This window comes from Pipistrellus hanaki (genome assembly GCF_964339955.1).
Source record: "Pipistrellus hanaki genome assembly, chromosome: 3".
Lineage (NCBI taxonomy): Eukaryota > Metazoa > Chordata > Mammalia > Chiroptera > Vespertilionidae > Pipistrellus > Pipistrellus hanaki.
The window spans coordinates 23,556,934-23,574,554 of record NC_140505.1 but is presented as its reverse complement, the minus strand read 5'-3'; the positions used below and the strand labels follow the sequence as shown (position 1 = coordinate 23,574,554).

The 17,621-nt window shown below is 43.2% G+C and overlaps 1 protein-coding gene across 1 annotated transcript; it reads left to right on the top strand.

The window, feature by feature from the left end:
* The first annotated feature begins 2,285 nt into the window (after nucleotides 1-2,285).
* On the top strand, nucleotides 2,286-15,993 carry CHRNA6 (cholinergic receptor nicotinic alpha 6 subunit). Its single transcript, XM_084879623.1, has 6 exons — nucleotides 2,286-2,426; nucleotides 4,236-4,375; nucleotides 10,948-10,992; nucleotides 12,082-12,191; nucleotides 12,282-13,260; nucleotides 15,100-15,993. The coding sequence occupies exons 1-6, from the start codon at nucleotides 2,348-2,350 to the stop codon at nucleotides 15,229-15,231; spliced, it is 1,485 nt and encodes a 494-aa protein (XP_084735749.1). The 5' UTR covers nucleotides 2,286-2,347; the 3' UTR covers nucleotides 15,232-15,993.
* Nucleotides 15,994-17,621: the final 1,628 nt, after the last annotated feature.

The window sequence follows — 17,621 nt, the reverse complement described above, 5'->3', positions numbered from 1 at the left end:
GGCTCCCAGACTGTGAGAGGGCACAGGCCAGACTGAGGGACCCGCCCCTTACCCCTAGTGCATGAATTTTATGCACCAGGCCTCTATTTGACAAATAAAATTGTATGTATTTAAGATGTACAATAGGGGTGTCGAACTCAATCAGAGAAGGGGCCAAAATCTAAAATCCAGCCTAAATCGCGGGCCAAATGGTTTACTGAACAGTCATAAACTGACAATGTCATAAACTGACAGCGGAGTGCAGTGATGACAGCGCAGTGCGGGCCACATTGCAAGGCCTGGCGGGCTGGATTTGGCCCACGGGCCTTGTGTTTGACACATGTGATGTACAATATGATGAATATATATATATATATATATATATATATATATATATATATATATTATGAAGTGATCACCATAATCGAACTAGTTAACATATCCATCATCTCAGTTATGCCAGTGTAGGCAGTTAGAGTTATTAATATAAGGGAAAAAGCAAAAGAGAATGAAATAATTTTAATAAACTGGGAAGTAGGAACAAATAACAGGATTTCCATCTAGCTTACTGGTAAACAAACCATTAACACACTCTCAGGGTGCTACCCCAAGTCATAGGAATCCTTAGAAATGCTGAAAGCCCGGGAAGGGAATTGGGGGAGGAAATTCCTCTGCTTGGTACAAGTGAAATGGGCATCAGGGTGATGAAATAGAGGGGCAGGGATGGTGTGGGAATGATTGGAAAGGTAACTGGATTGGATAGAGAAAATGAAACCTCCATAGAATTTACTGGGAGGAGGGCCCAATCCAAGGCCGTGAAGAGTTGAAAGTTCGGGTTGGGTAATTTAAGTGGTTCTTGTCCTTTTCCTAAGTCAGGGGTTGGGAACCTTTTTTTCTGCCAAGGGCCATGTGGTTATTTATAACATCATTCGAGGGCCATACAAAATTATCAACTTAAAAACTGGCGTGCTATATCTGGTCAAACATTTAATTAACTCACCCCTGATGCCTTGGCGGGGCCTTATATGGTCCGCAGGCCGGAAGTTTCCCACCTCTGGCCTAAGCCAAGAAGATAGATGGAGAATTAGCAAAAACCTTGGGGCCGTGCTTCTAGGGTCTGCCCACCCTCTGGGTCACCGAAGGTGTGTTAATTCTTTTTCATTCCCAATAAAATCTTACCATCACGTTTACACTTCTCCACACCTGTGCGTTTGTAATCTTTCCTAATGCGGCAAAGGACCTCTTTCGCCCACTGGCAACAGATATTATTTGTGTGTGTAGGTATGTGATGAAAACTCTTAAGATCTATTCTCTTAGTGAATTTCAACTATACAGTAGTCATCATGCTGCCTATCAGATCACCAGAACTTACTCATTTTATAACAGAAAGTTCATGCCCTTTGACCAAGCCCCTTACTCTCACCCCTCCCCCCCAGCTCTGAGCAACCACTCTGTTTTATGAGTTTATCTTTTTTAGATTCCACATATAAGCAAGACCATACAGTATTTGTCTTGATCTGTTTGGTTTATTTCACTTAGTAAATGTCCTTTATTTACTCAAATGGCAGGAGTTCCTTCTTAATCATGGCTGAATAATTACCTATTTATCATCTATCTATGTATCTATGTATCTATGTATCTATGTATCTATGTATCTATGTATCTATGTATCTATCTATCTATCATCTATCTTTGGTGACAAGAGTGTTTAAATAAACAGAACTGTCCAGGTGGCATCCTGTGTTCATATCATTCCTCTCGCTTTCGGACATCTAATCTGAATGATCACTAATCTAGAAGCCCTGCAGTGAGACAAAATTGTATAAGACACTCTTATTAAGACAGAAAGAGTGACTCATATTTTAGAAAGTTTTCTTATAACAAGGTTAAGCCTTGATGAGAGAACCCAGTGAACCAGAATACACTATTGGGAACCTGGCATACATTTTACCTACGGTCAGAGCTCAGTAAATGTGTGTTTATTCCCCTAAGAATTAAGGTTAAGACTGCGCTGCAAAAATACCTACTGAGCCGGGGCAATGTTTTCCATCCTCCCTCCGTCCTGTCTGTCTTGCGTTCCCTCCCTGCTTTTCTTCTCGGTTCTCACATGAAAAGTGATCTAGGGTGACAGGAAATGGGGTGACTCATCTGACATCAGACCGTTCTTTTGATTTGTCCTTTTCATTGGCCTCGGTCTCGGATACCGGGATCCACGGTGCTGTTGGTGAATGTTGTTATTTTGCAGAAGGCACACGTGGACTGCAGCGCGCCTCTGATGATTTAAAGGTCTGGTGCGCCTGGCTGTCAGACAGCTCTTTGTTTTCCTCGGTCCTTTGGCCGGAAATAGAAATCAAAGTGTGCTTTAACCATGCTGACCCGCCAGGGCCAGCGATGCCTTCACTGTGGTCTGTGTCTCTGCTTGTGTATCCTCATAGCTTTCTGTAAAGGTAGGTTTGGTTTCCCTTTTATCTCGTAATCTCTTTCTAGTTACATATGTTTACTCTTCTAGTTGTGCTTGGTTGGGCAGAGAGATAAATATTCTACGGGTAAATAGGTAGTGTCGGCACAGGAATTACTCTTGTTACAGCTGTTAACCTATTTTTTATTGGTTACGTTTAATGGGGAGGATAAGGTTTTGGGGGTGGGATGGGGAGGATGGTGAAACATTCTAATTTATTTTCTCAATTAAAATATGGTAATAAGAATGATGATGCAATTTTCTATCCACCTGTGCCATGAATAGATTCAACTCATTTATTTATATTTGTACTTAATACTTTTTCAAAACGGGTCTATTTGTTAGCTGGTCCTGTTACTGAGTATGAACTCTTCCGTTTTGTAGGTAGTCATCTTTGTTTTGGGAAACATGTCATATTACGATGCTGAAATGCGTCCTAAGAGTAAAATCATTCATTTTAAAAGTTGAGACTTAACAGACGGCAGCTGCTCTGCCCAAACAAAACCGCGCTGCCATGTGCTGCTGGCTGTGTGGGGATCTGCCCTTGGAGACTCTGCAGGGTTTCTCTAAAACCTCTCACAGGGAAAAGAATGTCTGAATGCCTCAAGGGGGAGAGGAGGAAGATGGGTAATGGGGAGGATTTTTGATGGTCTGTTTTATATAGAAATATTTCTACCATTATTAATTATGCTGTCAAGAATGATGTTTTACGTTTAAAAATGTTCTTTTCTGCTGAAATTTTAGTGTTCCCAAAAGCTTCTGTCAAATGACTCTTTTTAAAAAATATATTTTATTGATTTTTTTACAGAGAGGAAGGGAGAGAGATAGAGAGTTAGAAACATCGATGAGAGAGAGTCATTGATCAGCTGCCTCTTGCACACCCCCTACTGGGGATGTGCCCGCAACCAAGGTACATGCCCTTGACCGGAATCGAACCCGGGACCCTTCAGTCCCCAAGCCGACGCTCTATCCATTGAGCCAAACTGGTCCCGGCCAAATGACTCTTTTTATTCAATATTATTATATAACACTTGTTCCTTTGCTCATTTTTACTTAGTTTTTCAGTTTCTTTAATTATTTTTTTTTTCAGGGTATAAATATCGTCAAGAAATTGGTAGAATAATATTTCAGCTGTCAAATTTGAAATCTGTAAGGGAAAACATAGAGAGGGTATTAATGAAGTGAATTATAGCAAATGAAGGCAAGTAACCTACTTTTAAGGCATTCTTAGAAACATACAAAGAGATAGGCATTAAACTAGCGTTTAAATTAAGCAACTGAAAATGCTATTATTATTTAAGGACCAATTTTGCGTTATTTTAAAGAGCAGCTTACCAGTAAGTAATTTTGCCTTAAAAGCCTTTGCATTCTCACAAATCTCCAAAATAATTAAATTTCAAAGTTGGTTTTAAGAAAGAGTCTGGCTTGTTAAGACCTTAATGATCTTACTGGCTCTTTCAGTTAGACCCCTTGTTCAGGGAAGAAACAGGTCAGGTTGGATCAGTATTTTGGCAGGAAAGGGCAGGACTATCCCTTAATTACTGGATGGTAAGACTGTGAGCTGTTTTTAGTGACCTAAGCAAAGATTAGAGCTACGCCTCCCTCTTTACAGTTGTGGTGCCTCAGACTTTTAAAAGTGCGTTTACCAACATTATTTCCTTTGCTATAGTCCTGAGATGTCAGCATTCCTGGTTTTGTCTTGGACCCCTCACTGCCCGATCCCCCAGTGATGGAAGCCACCAGAGAGCCCCCAGCATCCTCTCTGCTTCCCTAATTCCCCCCTCTGTTTGGCATGCAGGTGGCGCAGGCTGTGCGTCGGAGGAGAGACTCTTTCACAAGCTGTTTTCTCATTATAACCCGCTCATCAGGCCCGTGGAAAATGTCTCTGACCCCGTCAGGGTGCATTTTGAAGTGGCCATCACTCAGCTGGCCAACGTGGTAAGTGCCTCAAACTCACCACCTGTGCCTCAAGGAGCCCCGCCTCTGAGGGGTCAGAGCCCCCAAACATCCTTCTACTTATGCACGTGGGAAACATGGGAATTAAAAAATACAAACGGACAGCGTTCTTCATGGCTGCTGGCCCTTCGAAACTGTTCGGTAGTGGGAGAGGCTCTTTCTCCACCGATGGATGCCACACCCCTTCACATGAACGCAGGGTTGTTTTCTGGAAGTGTTTTTAGAGTCAGTTCATGAAACAGAGAGGTGAAGGAGAAGTGGAAGGGAGAAGTGGAAGATGGTGGCCATCTGCTGACAGCCGAGAAGCTAGAGTCTCAGTTAAGAGCTTTTCCCAAGCTCATACGATTGCAGTGGAACGGCCATTTGAATCAGCCCCTTTAACTCCAAAGCTCGTGCTCTCTCTCTCTCTCTTTTTAATTGTCTGAAGTTTTACATTTGTCTTCTTTCCCCCCAATTGACCCCCCTCTCCAGACATTCCCAGCCCTGGTAAGCCCCCACCGCCCCAGTGTCTGTGTCCATTGGATATGCTAATATGCATGCATTCAAATCCTTTGGTTGTTCTCTAACCCCTTTCTCCCCTTCCATTTGTCTCTGGATCTATTCTTGTTCATCAATTTATGTTGATCATTATATCCCACATATGAGTGAGATCATGTGATATTTATCTTTCTCTGACTGGCTTATTTCACTTAGTATAATGCTCTCCAGGTCCATCCATGCTGTTGCAAATGGTAAAAGTTCCTTCTTTTTTTTGTAACAGTGTAGTATTCCATTGTGTAGATGTACCACGGTTATCTAATCCACTCCTCTGCTGATGGGCACTTAGGCTGTTTCCAAATCTTAGCTATGGTAAATTGTGCTGCTATGAACATAGGGGTGCATATATCTTTTCTAATTGCTGTTTCTGGTTTCTTGGGATATAGTCCTAGAAGTGGGATTACTGGGTCAAATGGGAGTTCCATTTTTTAACTTTTTGAGGAAACTCCATACTGTCAAAGCTTATGCTCTTTTTACTCCAAACAAAAAATTGCTTTATGGCTTCTATGCTACATAAGATAGAAAGGAAAAAAAAAAAATCTTCTTTCTTATAGGATTCCATCCAGATCTGGAAAACCAGATGGGAATTTGGAGTTATTTTAATTTATTGCTATCATGTTCAAGGGCAAATAGGACTAGAGTCCTTTCTTTTGACTAATTACTCTTTGTGCCCTAGTTGCTGGAAAAGGGGATAGTGGTGGTTGGTACTCTAACGTAGAGGTGGGTTCTGGGCTCCAAGGCCTGGGGTGGGGGTTGGGGGGTGAGTGGAGGGTGGTGGAAGGAGTGTAGGTCTGGCCTGAGGTGCAGGATTTGGACCAAATTCCAGGAAAAGGAAGGCTTAGGAAGTAAGGGAAGTTTGAAGCACCTCCAGAGAGGGGTGTTACGGAGCGTTCCTGAGACAACAGTGCACAGAAGGAGGAAGCCACCTGCACATCAGCCCCAGCCCATGGATGGGAAGGAGCCCTCCTTCTCCTGGACTCGGCTCAGGGTGGAACAGTGGTGTCTCTCTAGGTACACCTGGGGAAAGACCTTAATGACTGGAGTGAAGTCAGGGTTGGAAGTGTGTGGGTACTGTTAAGAAGAAAGGAAAGAAAGAAAGAAAGAAAGAAAGAAAGAAAGAAAGAAAGAAAGAAAGAAAGAAAGAAAGAAAGAGAGGAAGGGAGGAAGGAAGGGAGGAAGGAAGGGAGAAAGGAGGGAGAAAGAGGGGAGGGAAGGATAAAGAGGGAAGGGAGAGAAGGGGAAGGAGGACAGAAGAAAATAGATGTTAACTCTCACTTGGAGGGGGCCACTTGTTCCTTTAATAAATTTTTATTTAGTTATTATTCTGATTCCTCCCCCCATACTCTTCCCCTCCCACAGATAGCTTAATACTGGACTGGAAGCCATATTTGTAAGGATTGGGTTCTTATGAACGGGAAGCTGAACTGAGATTCACCTAGAACCTGTGAGGGGGCCCTCCTCAGGGTACAGCATCATTTCAAATCCCTGACCGACAGATCCCTTCAGGACCTTGTTCTGAAGATGCTGGACTGCTGAATAGAGATTGTGACGTTTGCATTGGGCTGCTATCAGAGACTGAACAAAAACCACAGCTTACATAGAAAAGTTTCCTTCTTTCTGATGTAACAGACAACTAAAGGTTGACAGTCCAGGAGGCTGACACCAGGTGACACTCCGTGGTGTCAGCAGTTGCTCCACATGTTATAGTTGCTCAGGTCATGCACCACACAGCTCCAGGGGATGTCAGTCACAGGGACTGTGATGGTAAAAACACAAACGACATTGGCCAACGTTCATTCTATCTTTCTGCTTCACTGTCCTTAGCCTGTGGTTTCTTCCCTTAGTGTTGTCTCCTGGTCCACGGTGTTAATTCTATCTTGCCTATTTGGTAGAATTCTCCAGGAAAACTTACTAGAACTGGACATTTCTTTTCTGGGAGTGTTTAAATGATACATTATTTTAAAATAGATATCGGTTATTCAGATGATCGATTTCATCTTTGATAGTGTGTGGCTTTTGAGGAATTGGTCTTTTTTTTTTTAAAGCTGTTGAATGTATGATAAAGTTATTCTTAGTACTGTATTCTCTGTTCTTTTTAATGGCTGCAGGATCTGTAGTGATAGCTATTTTATTCCTGATATTGGTGATTTGTATCTTCTTTCTTTTTATTTTTGTCAACCTTGTTAGGGGTTTATCTATTTTGTTGTCCCCACAAAGAATTAGCTTTTTGTTTTATTAATTTTCTTTATTAATTGAAATGTTCCATTTCAACTTCATTTCTGCTCTTACATTTATTTTTTCCTTTCTTATGCTTGCTTTGGGTTTATTTTGTGCTTCTTTTTCTAATTTATTGAAATAGAAACTTGGGTTATTGATTTGAGACCATTTCTCATTTCTTATGTAAGCATTTAATACTATAAACTTTCTTCTCTGCATTGTTTTTAGCTATTTCCCTTGTATTTTGATATGTTTTCATTTATATGTATTTTAAAAAATTTTCTGTGAGACATTCTCTTTGTTTACTGGATATTTAGAAGTGACTTGTTTAGTATTTATGGATTTAGAGTGTTTCCCATATTTTTTTTTTTTGTTGATTTGTATACTTGATCTTAGCCAAAAGCCAAGAAGCAATTGTTATAGATTTCTAGTTTGATTCTATTATGGTCAGAAAGCACATTGCATAATTTCAATTATTTTAAATTTGTTGAGGTTTGTATTATGGAACATAATATGAAAAAAAATGTGTCTGCTGCTGTTTTGAGTAGACTCTACTCAGTAGAGTGTTCTATATATGTCAATTAATCTTATGATTGATTATTTTTTCAGATCTTCTATATTTATGCTATTGTATTTTCCAGTAGTTCTATTGGTTGCTGAGAGGGGGACTGAAGGCTCCAGTTATAACTGGGGACTGGTCTGTTTCTTTTTTCAGCTTTATCAGTTTTTATTTCATGTATTTTGAGACTCTGTTGTTTGATGTGTCAGGATCATCCCAACATCCTGGTGGACTATGTCCCTCTTTGTCTTTAGTAATTGTTTTTCCTCTTCAGAAGTAAGACTTCCAGATATTAATATAACCCTTCTTTTTAAAAAATATATTTTTATTGATTTCAGAGAGGAAGGGAGAGGGAGAAAGAAAGAGTTAGAAACATTAATGATGAGAGAGAATCATTGATCCACTGCTTCCTGCACACTCCGCACTGGCAATTCAGCCTGCAACCTGGAAATGTGCCCTGACTGGGAATCAAACATCGAACTGGTGACCTCCTGGTTCATAGGTTGACCCTGAGCCATGCCGGCTGGGCAGTATAACCATTCTTATTGGTGTGTTGAAGGTTATCTGTTCTTATGTGAGGCACCAGAAGTCCCCGTGGACCATTTTCACTATTGTCACTGAGCCATGGTGAGCTCTGGAGGTAGTCAGTGATGCAGCACAGCCAGGATGCACAGTCACCAACTCCCTTCAAGAAGGTTCTACACCCTCTGTTGCTGTCTGAGCTTCCAGGTTGGCCTTAGAGCACCAGAGATTTCTACATGGATTGTATTTGCTATTTTACAGAATGACTTGGTCACAGGTTTACTGGGATGATCTTTTGGTGTATGAGTGTGTCCACTTCCCCCCACTCACCCCCCCCCCCCCACACACACACATGCGCGAACACATACACACACACAGATCTAGGACAAAGCCCCTCTCTAGTGCTTTTGATCACCTGGCATGTCTAAAATGGCATAGGCCTTGCAAAATGTAGCACACCTGGCCTTTCTGATCACAATCTCTGCTGCTCTAGAAGTTAATCATTTGAAATTGTAACTCAAATTCTTTAATGCAGCTAGGGTATCATCTAATTTATTTCCCCAAGAAAAAGATGCAGGTTAATGGTCCCAGGGATGTGGAGTGGGATTGTGGGTCTCTGGCCTCTCCAGCTGGGCTGTCTGATGACAGTGCCCCCATAGCCACTGGTGTGGTCTGGAATTGGACATAGAACAGGACTTGCCAGACCAAGCCTTGATCCATTAAGTTGGCTAACACCTCTGAAGGTGTCCATATCACATGGAGCTTCACCAGCCTGTGGGAGTGGAAGTGGGAAAGTAGGGATAATGTCAGGACAATATGAACACCTGATTTTAATTCTTTGAACACAATGTATTAATATTCAGAAAGAAGCAGTCGTTGGAAGATGCTTAGAATGGTTACCTCCAAGACCTTTCTGGACTGCAGAGCTTGTCCATTTTTGACTGACAGCCAATAGATTTATTGACATGTTCTCTGCTGAAATCTGTAGGTCACAAGGTGACCCTCTAAGGCACAAACCTTAGGTCTGGTAACTGTCATCACAGACTACCTGGCCAATGGATAATCCATATCTTTGCTCTCTCTGACCAATAGGAAACCATGAATGTAACTCCTTTTGTTGACCTTTTAGAACCCTGAGGTTTACCATGACTTTTTTTTTTTTTTTTCCCCCCAAAACCCATTTGTAGAAGGAAGCTTAGCAAGGTTACTGAGTAACTGTCACTAAGCCTCAGGCTGTTGTGCTGTAAAACTGCTGCAGGCTCTGGATGTGTCTTCAGTAGCTTTCCCTTTAAGAGTTGGTAGCTGCTTATGAACACACTAGAGGCCCAGTGCAATAAATTCCTGAACTGGGGGAGCGGGGAGTGTCCTTCAGCCCAGTCTGCACCCTCTCCAATCTGGGACCCCTTGGGGGATGTCCAACTGCCCTGCAGGATTGGGCCTAAACCAGTTGGACATCCCTCTCACAATCCGGGACTGTTGGCTCCTAACCGCTTCTGGCTGCCAGCCTGATCACCCCTAACAGCTCCCCTGCTGGCATGATTGATGCCTAACTTCTCCCCTGCTGGTCCAATTGCCCCCAACTACCCTCCCCTGCTGGCCTGATCATCCCCAACTGCCCTTCCCTGCTGGCCTGGTCATCCCGGTGGAAGCCATGTGGAGTAGAAGCTGGGACCCGTCCCTGGTGGGGCTGAGGGAACTCTGGGGAAGCTGCGAAGAGCAGCAGCCAGGCCTGCCCACTGGTGGAGCTAAGGGAACTCCAGCGCAGGCATGCAGAGCAGGCCTCCAGGCCTCCTGCCCCTCCCAACCCTTCCTCTGCGGGGCCTTGGGAACTGCAATGGCAGGCACACTCAGCAGCTGGTCCAGCCCCCACTGTGAGCACCACCATCTTATGACAGCATTACAGCATAAGGGTTAATTTGCATATTACCTCTTTATTATATAGGATTATTGATTTTTCTATCTCCCCAATAACAGCTAAGACACACGAAGGTAAGGATTTTTCCCATCTTATTTCTACTGTAGTCCCAGAATTATAGAGCACATAGTAGGTACTCAGTAAATATTTGTGTAGATAATGACTAAAGCAATCAGCAATGGCTTGGGTGATGTGCTGTGTGGGAGTGGCAGGTTACTCCATGGTGAGCTGAGATGGACATTTTAAAAGGCAACTGGGCTCAAACTCAGAGCCTATATAAGCACGTCAAACTCTCGGTCCGTAGCCTGCATGCCTTGTTTATTTGGTTCTTGTTAGCCTTTGAGTTGGACATGCTTTCCGTAGAGTGTTGAGGAAGGGAGGTTTTTCAGATAATGGAGAAGTCAGCAAAAACAATGACCCAGGTTCAGATACCTATCGCCATCTGTAGTATTTTCCCTCCTTCCTTCCCACACTCCCTCTTTTCTCCCTTCTTTCCTTTCATGGGCTCAGAAGCCTTTACAGGCTATGGTGATCAGAAAGGCTTCTCAGAAGTGGTGAGTCTTAAATCACATTTGAAAGACAGTCTTTAAGCCACATTTTCTTTCAAAGTCAACAGGGTTGACATCAGATGTGGAATATCATACTTCTGGTTGCTTTTTACACGTTGACTTTTCAATTTTCTTTGTTTCCCTCTGTTAAGCACGAATAACTCAGATTTGGCTCTTTTTAGTAGTAATTCTTGTTCTAAGACCCATCTCTATTAACAATATATTTGAAGCTAAAAATGTTGTTTCTTCTTCCCAGGATGAAGTAAACCAGATCATGGAAACCAATCTATGGCTACGTCACGTATGTGTCTACATCACATGTCTTCTTGGATCTGTGTTACTCATGTGCCAGCCTAACAATGCCTAATGCAGTGTTTTTCAACCTTTTTTGGGCAAAGGCACACTGTTTCATGAAAAAAATCACGAGGCACACCACCATTAGAAAATGTTAAAAAATTTAACTCTGTGCCTATATTGACTATATATAAAGTAATTCTCTTGAATAGGAATCAAATAAACACAAAGAAAGTATTTTATAATTACTTTATTATGAAATATTAAGTAAACAAAATAGTGAAAAATTATAAAATTCTTGTCTTGTCTGCACCTACGGCACACCAGGCAACATCTCACGGCACACTAGTGTGCCGCGGAACAGCGGTTGAAAAACGCTGGCCTAATGGATAAAAATCCAGTAGCATCCCCTCTTTCCATCTCCAGCTTCTGACAGAGCGTACATTATCACCTTCCTCCAAAGCCTAAAGTTCAGCTCTGCTAATAGCTGGCTTGATGCAAGCTCCACAGGTGCAGAAACTTAGTGACAAGGTTCTCTGAGACAGAAACTCTGTCCTTTCTCATTGCTGCTCTCAAATCTTCTGTTTTCACCTGTAGCTTGAGCTCCAGAGTCAGGTTTCAGTCCTATCTTTGATCCTGCTCAACTAAACCTGGAGAACTCAGTAGCTGAGCATGAGAGCATGTGGGTTAGGATCCCACCAGCTGGTTTTATATTATACCATTTTGCTTTTTTCCTTGTATTAATCTTTTACTCAGATTTTGTAACCAACTCATCATTACACACTTGAACAACCTTTTCAGTCTTAAAAATGAGTTGTACTCCAATGTGAGTATAGTACATGGAACTTGGAAGTTGAGCCTAGAACCATGGCCAGCTAATTGATAATCAATATTTAGTAGATAACTTATATTTTCCAAAATCAGCTCAGCTACTTATCCCCCTATTTCGTGATTTAATCTCCCAATTTTTGATAGAACCCAATGTACTCTTCAGTTAAGAACTTAATTTTTCCCAAAGTACTGCTGTACAGAGAATTAACATTGGAAGAAATTGGTTAAGAAAATTTTTTTAAAAGCTGACTTCTATTTTCTTTAGATCTGGAATGATTACAAATTGCGTTGGGACCCAATGGAATTTGATGGCATTGAGACTATTCGTGTTCCCGCAGATAAGATCTGGAAGCCTGACATTGTTCTCTATAACAAGTATGGGGGTCTCTAAAGTTGCCTTTGGTACATACTGACCCATTACATAGCAAAGGGGATGTTACTGATGGCGTCTGATTTATCTTGCAGTGCTGTTGGTGACTTCCAAGTCAAAGGCAAGACAAAAGCTCTTCTTAAATACGATGGCATGATAACCTGGACTCCACCAGCTATTTTTAAGAGTTCCTGCCCTATGGATATCACATTTTTCCCCTTTGATCATCAAAATTGTTCCCTGAAATTTGGTTCTTGGACATATGACAAAGCTGAAATTGATCTTCTGATCATTGGATCTAAAGTGGATATGAATGATTTTTGGGAAAACAGTGAATGGGAAATTGTTGATGCTTCTGGCTACAAGCATGACATAAAATACAACTGTTGTGAAGAGATATACACAGATATAACCTATTCTTTTTACATTAGGAGACTGCCGATGTTTTACACCATTAACCTGATCATCCCCTGTCTCTTCATTTCATTTCTGACTGTGCTGGTCTTCTACCTTCCTTCTGACTGTGGTGAGAAAGTGACCCTTTGCATTTCAGTTCTGCTCTCTCTGACTGTGTTTTTGCTAGTAATCACAGAAATCATCCCATCCACATCCCTTGTGATCCCACTGGTGGGTGAGTACCTACTGTTCACCATGATCTTTGTCACCCTGTCCATCGCGGTGACTGTGTTTGTGCTGAACATACACTATCGCACCCCGACGACACACACCATGCGCGAGTGGGTGAAGACGGTTTTCCTCCAGCTGTTGCCCCAGATCCTGATGATGAAGAGACCTCTGGATAAGACGAGGAAGACACGTTCTGATAAAAACCCCGAAAGCGTTTCCTGTGGGCCTACCAGAGCCAAGTCTGATCATCGCAGGGAGCCCAGACTCCTGAAAGAATGCTGCCACTGCCCTAAATCACACCAGCCTGCCACCAGCAAGAGAAGATTAAGTCCTCAGCCTTTGCGGTGGATGACAGGAAATGCGGAGCACTCACCTGAAGTCGAAGACGTGATTAACAGCGTTCAATTCATAGCAGAAAACATGAAGAACCAGAATGAAACAAAGGAGGTAAGTGCGTGTCTCCTCTAGCCTGTCCCCCTGCAGCAGGCCTGGAGGCACTTTATAGAAATGGTCAGATCTTCAGAGTGAGCTCTGTTTGTAAGAGGGCCAGGCAGCATGTGTTTCCCAAAGTGTGGTACGTGTACCCCCAGGGGTACGGGAAGAGTTTGGTGGGGGTGCGCGTTGCACCGGAGTTTGGTGGGCATATGCACTGCACCGTGCTTAGCTGCGCCTAATTCTACGATCTCATGAGCACAAGGGGTACACATTATAGAAGGGGTACACATATGTCAAAAGTTTGGGAAACACTGCTCTAAGACCCAGTTCTGTTATGACACAGTTATGGGCGGACTGGCTCGGGGTCAGGTAGCCCCAGGGCAAACTTCCACCTCCAGCAATGTTAACTCAAGTGACAGCTGGTTAAAATAAACGTCCAGGGCCACCTTGGTTAATGAAACTGAGGGCTCCTGCACAGGAAACAGAGTCAGACAAGAGGTGGGGAGGGAAACGCTGCCCACGGAGGGGAAAGAGAAATGACTGCAGAGCGGCTTGCCATCTGAGGGTGGTGGGAGGAAAGAGGGGGTGAATCCTCCACAGCTCAGTCCTGCTTATGCTACTTCAGAGGGATTTCGGTGCTGATGGAATGAGCCCCAGGGATATTTTTAGCATCAATGTAGTCTGCTCCCCGATGCTTAGAGTCTAACTATAGAACCATGGGCATCCTACACCCTCCAAAGAGAGAGAGATCAAGAAAATCACACCCACTTTCCATAACATAAGGATGACTCGTGGAGGCCATCTGGAAACTCATGCCGGTGCCTGATTTTGACCTCATATTGCAGTTACCAGCATCATATCTGTTAGCGAAAGGATAGCTCAAGATATAAAGTCTGGCTGAAACCGGTTTGGCTCAGAGGATAGAATGTTGGCCTGAGGACTGAAGGGTCCCGGGTTCGATTCCGGTCAAGGGCATGTACCTTGGTTGCGGGCACATACCCAGTAGGGAGTGTGCAAGAGGCAGCTGATGGATGATTCTCTCCCATCAGTGTTTCTAACTCTCTATCCCTCTCTCTTCCTCTCTGTAAAAAATCAATAAAATATATTTAAAAAAAAAATCTAAAGATCTAAAGGTGGCGCAGGGGAAGAGACTGCGTCTGTGTGTCTCCCAGGTGGGGGTGGGGTGTGTCACAGGACAAGTGAGCCCAGAACTCCCTTCTAGGGTGACACCTTCCTAAAATCTAGGGGAGCGTTGCTGTTGATTTAATCACCACCAGGGAGAGCTCTCAAGACACAAACAGGGAGATTTTTGGCAGAAGTGAGGAGGCCCAAAAACTGGAAGGCTGGGAGAAAGGCAATGAACGCTCCGTCACCAGCATGATCTGGAGGCCTAGAGGGCTGCCCGTCCTGATCAGGGGGCCCTCCATCATGCTGCATGTCCTACGCTCCTGGACTCAAACCCATTTCCCAAGACTTGCCAAGGGGACAGGTATCCACTGGTGCCCATGACCAGAACCGCACTTTCTGAGCAGCTCTTTCTTGGGAGTGCTCCTTGCAGTCCGGAACGGTCCTCTGTGCCCACAGAATCCTGGCTTATTGAAGTCTGTCTGCTCTGTAGCCAGCCTCCCAAAGCACTCCGCGGGTGTGAGGATCCACCCTCTTCAGACAAAACACAAAAGCTCTTTTGCATGCTCTGTAGAGTTAACAAAAAAATAATACCAGTATCTGCTTTAGAATTTGCCAGGAGCATTTTCTTTGAAAAGGAAGAAGCTTATTTGTGCCACGGAGCACATTTCCTCCGGTTTTGATTTTTTAAAATTGATTTTGTTTGTTTGTTTGTTTGGCTTTCAGGTAGAAGATGACTGGAAATACGTGGCCATGGTGGTGGACAGGGTGTTTCTCTGGATCTTTATCATCGTCTGCGTGTTTGGCACCGCAGGGCTGTTTCTCCAGCCACTGCTGGGGAACACAGGGAAATCCTAAGGACTCGATCTTTTGAAATGTGCAGACGCTGTATTTGTCCTGTGTTCCGTGCCATAAAGAAAGGGACAGAAAGCTTCCCATCTAAGTCCCCCATCTACGGAAGCTGATGACTAGGAGGAAACGAGGGCTTGATTGGAAAGGAGGGGCCTGATGCCCTCGTTTGTAGCACGGCCCTGGAGCCCAGCGCTGGCAGCTCCCCCGGGCTTCTCGCTGTGGGTCTGGACACGGTCAGCTTCCAGGGCCACGCTGAGCCATACCACAGCGAACCCTGTCATCCACATCGGGACACACTGAAAAGGGGTTCTGCGGTCCCCCCAGTTTATGCTGCTGATCAGCAGAAGGACACGTGCCAGGCATGAAACTCTGGAGCATGGGCCTTGCTGACGGGTGCCATGCTCGTGAACTCTTGTAGGCTTGCTTTCTGGTGCATGTCTCTGGGATGTAGCTCACACACCAGCATGATTCCATACATTCGTTAGCAGAAAGCAATGGCAGGTAGTCGGAGTCGACCTCAGCAGGCCGTATTAGCATACATCTGGCAAGAAACTTGAGGTCTGAAAAGCGGTTTGGCTCAGTGGATAGAGCGTCAGCCTGAGGACTGAAGGGTCCCAGGTTCGATTCCAGTCAAGGGCATGTACCTTGGTTGTAGGCACATCCCCAGTGGGGGGTGTGCACGCGTTAGCTGATGGATGACTCTCTCTCATCGATGTTTCTAACTCTCTCTCTCCCTTCCTCTCTGTAAAAAATCAATAAAATATATTTAAAAAAATTCTTTTTAAAAAACACACAAAACTGGAGGTAACCCAGCACTCTGCTAGGCACTGCAAAGGTAACAGAAATAGGCTGCCCCCAGCAGTCCCAGCTTTTTAGAAAAGCATGAGCACAAAGATCCCCAGGACTAAGTGTCATGCGGGGAAGGAGCAGGAGCAATCAGAGTAGGAGAACACGGGGTGGGGTGGCCAGGCAGACGTAACGCACCTTCGTTGTCTTTTCCCATCAACAGTTTCCATTTGTTCATTGTAGCTGAGACTGAAAATAAACTTATTTCTTCTGTCAGAAATTGTGACCTGTACCGTTGGGAGCAATTCCTTTTCTGAGAGGGAACCCTTTGGAAATTCTGTTTTATTCCACTCGAATTTATTATCTTCTTAGTTGTTGTGTAAATAGTATCCTAACAATTTAAAAGACATATTTTAAAGCAGAAAAAAAGAGCTCTGCCCTAACAAATGAACTACTTTTATTTTTGCATTTCCCTTCTAGTCCTTGCCTATATGCATATATACTTTTTCTTTTTTTAAAAAAAATATTTTTATTTATTTCAGAGAGGGGAGAGAGAGAAAAAGAGAGAATTATTGATGCCTACCTCCTGCACATCCCCTGCTTGGGATTGAGGCCACAAGTCAAGAATATGCCCTGACTGGGAATCAAACCATGACCTCCTGGCTCATAAGTTGATGCTCAACCACTGAACCATGCTGGCCAGGCCACATATAATTTTTTACAGTTCAATTTTACCTTGCAATTTTGTATTTTTCTGGTTTCTGAAAACATCATATTAGCAACATTCCTTCATGATGTTACATAATCGCGAAGTATACTTTTAAAGATTTCATAATCTTCATTGCATTGATTCACCATGGTTTCTATTACTCCATGTTAATCCTTCCTTGTCTATCTCACACTGGAGCATAAGGCACTATGTGGCACACCAAGTAGAGGTATTGAATTTGAGTTACTCTGTTTTAAAGTATTTTTACTCCCTCTCATATTTGAATTACTCTGTTTTAAAGTATTTGTACTCCTCATATTTGTGATTGAAGTACCGTTGTTTTATCTTTCTATCTTTACATTGGATTGGTTGTTACTTAATACTTTTTTTTTTTTTTACTATCAAACCAATTCAATATTAAATTTTAGAAAGTTTTAATGGCCCTGGCTGGTGTTGCTCAAAGGTTAGGGTGTCCCTCTGTATATTCAAGGGTCAAGAATTTTATTTCCAGTCAAGGGCATGTACCTGGGTTGCAGGTTCACCCCTGGCCCCAGTTGGAGCAGGTGCAGGAGGCAACCAATTAATGTGTCTCTCTCACATCAATATTTTTCTCTCTCTCTTTCCTTCCTCCCCTCCTTTCCACTCTCTCTAAAAAGCAATGGAAAAAAATATCCTTAGGTGAGGATTAACTAAAAATCAGTTTTAGTGATGCTAAAATAGGAATATCACAAATTATCATTTTAACTATTTTTAAGTATAAAATTCAGTAATATTAAAAATATTCACAATATAGCCGAAACCGGTTTGGCTCAATGGATAGAGTGTCGGCCTGCAGACTGAAAGGTCCCAGGTTCGATTCCGGTCAAGGGCATGTACCTGGGTTGCGGGCACATCCCCATTA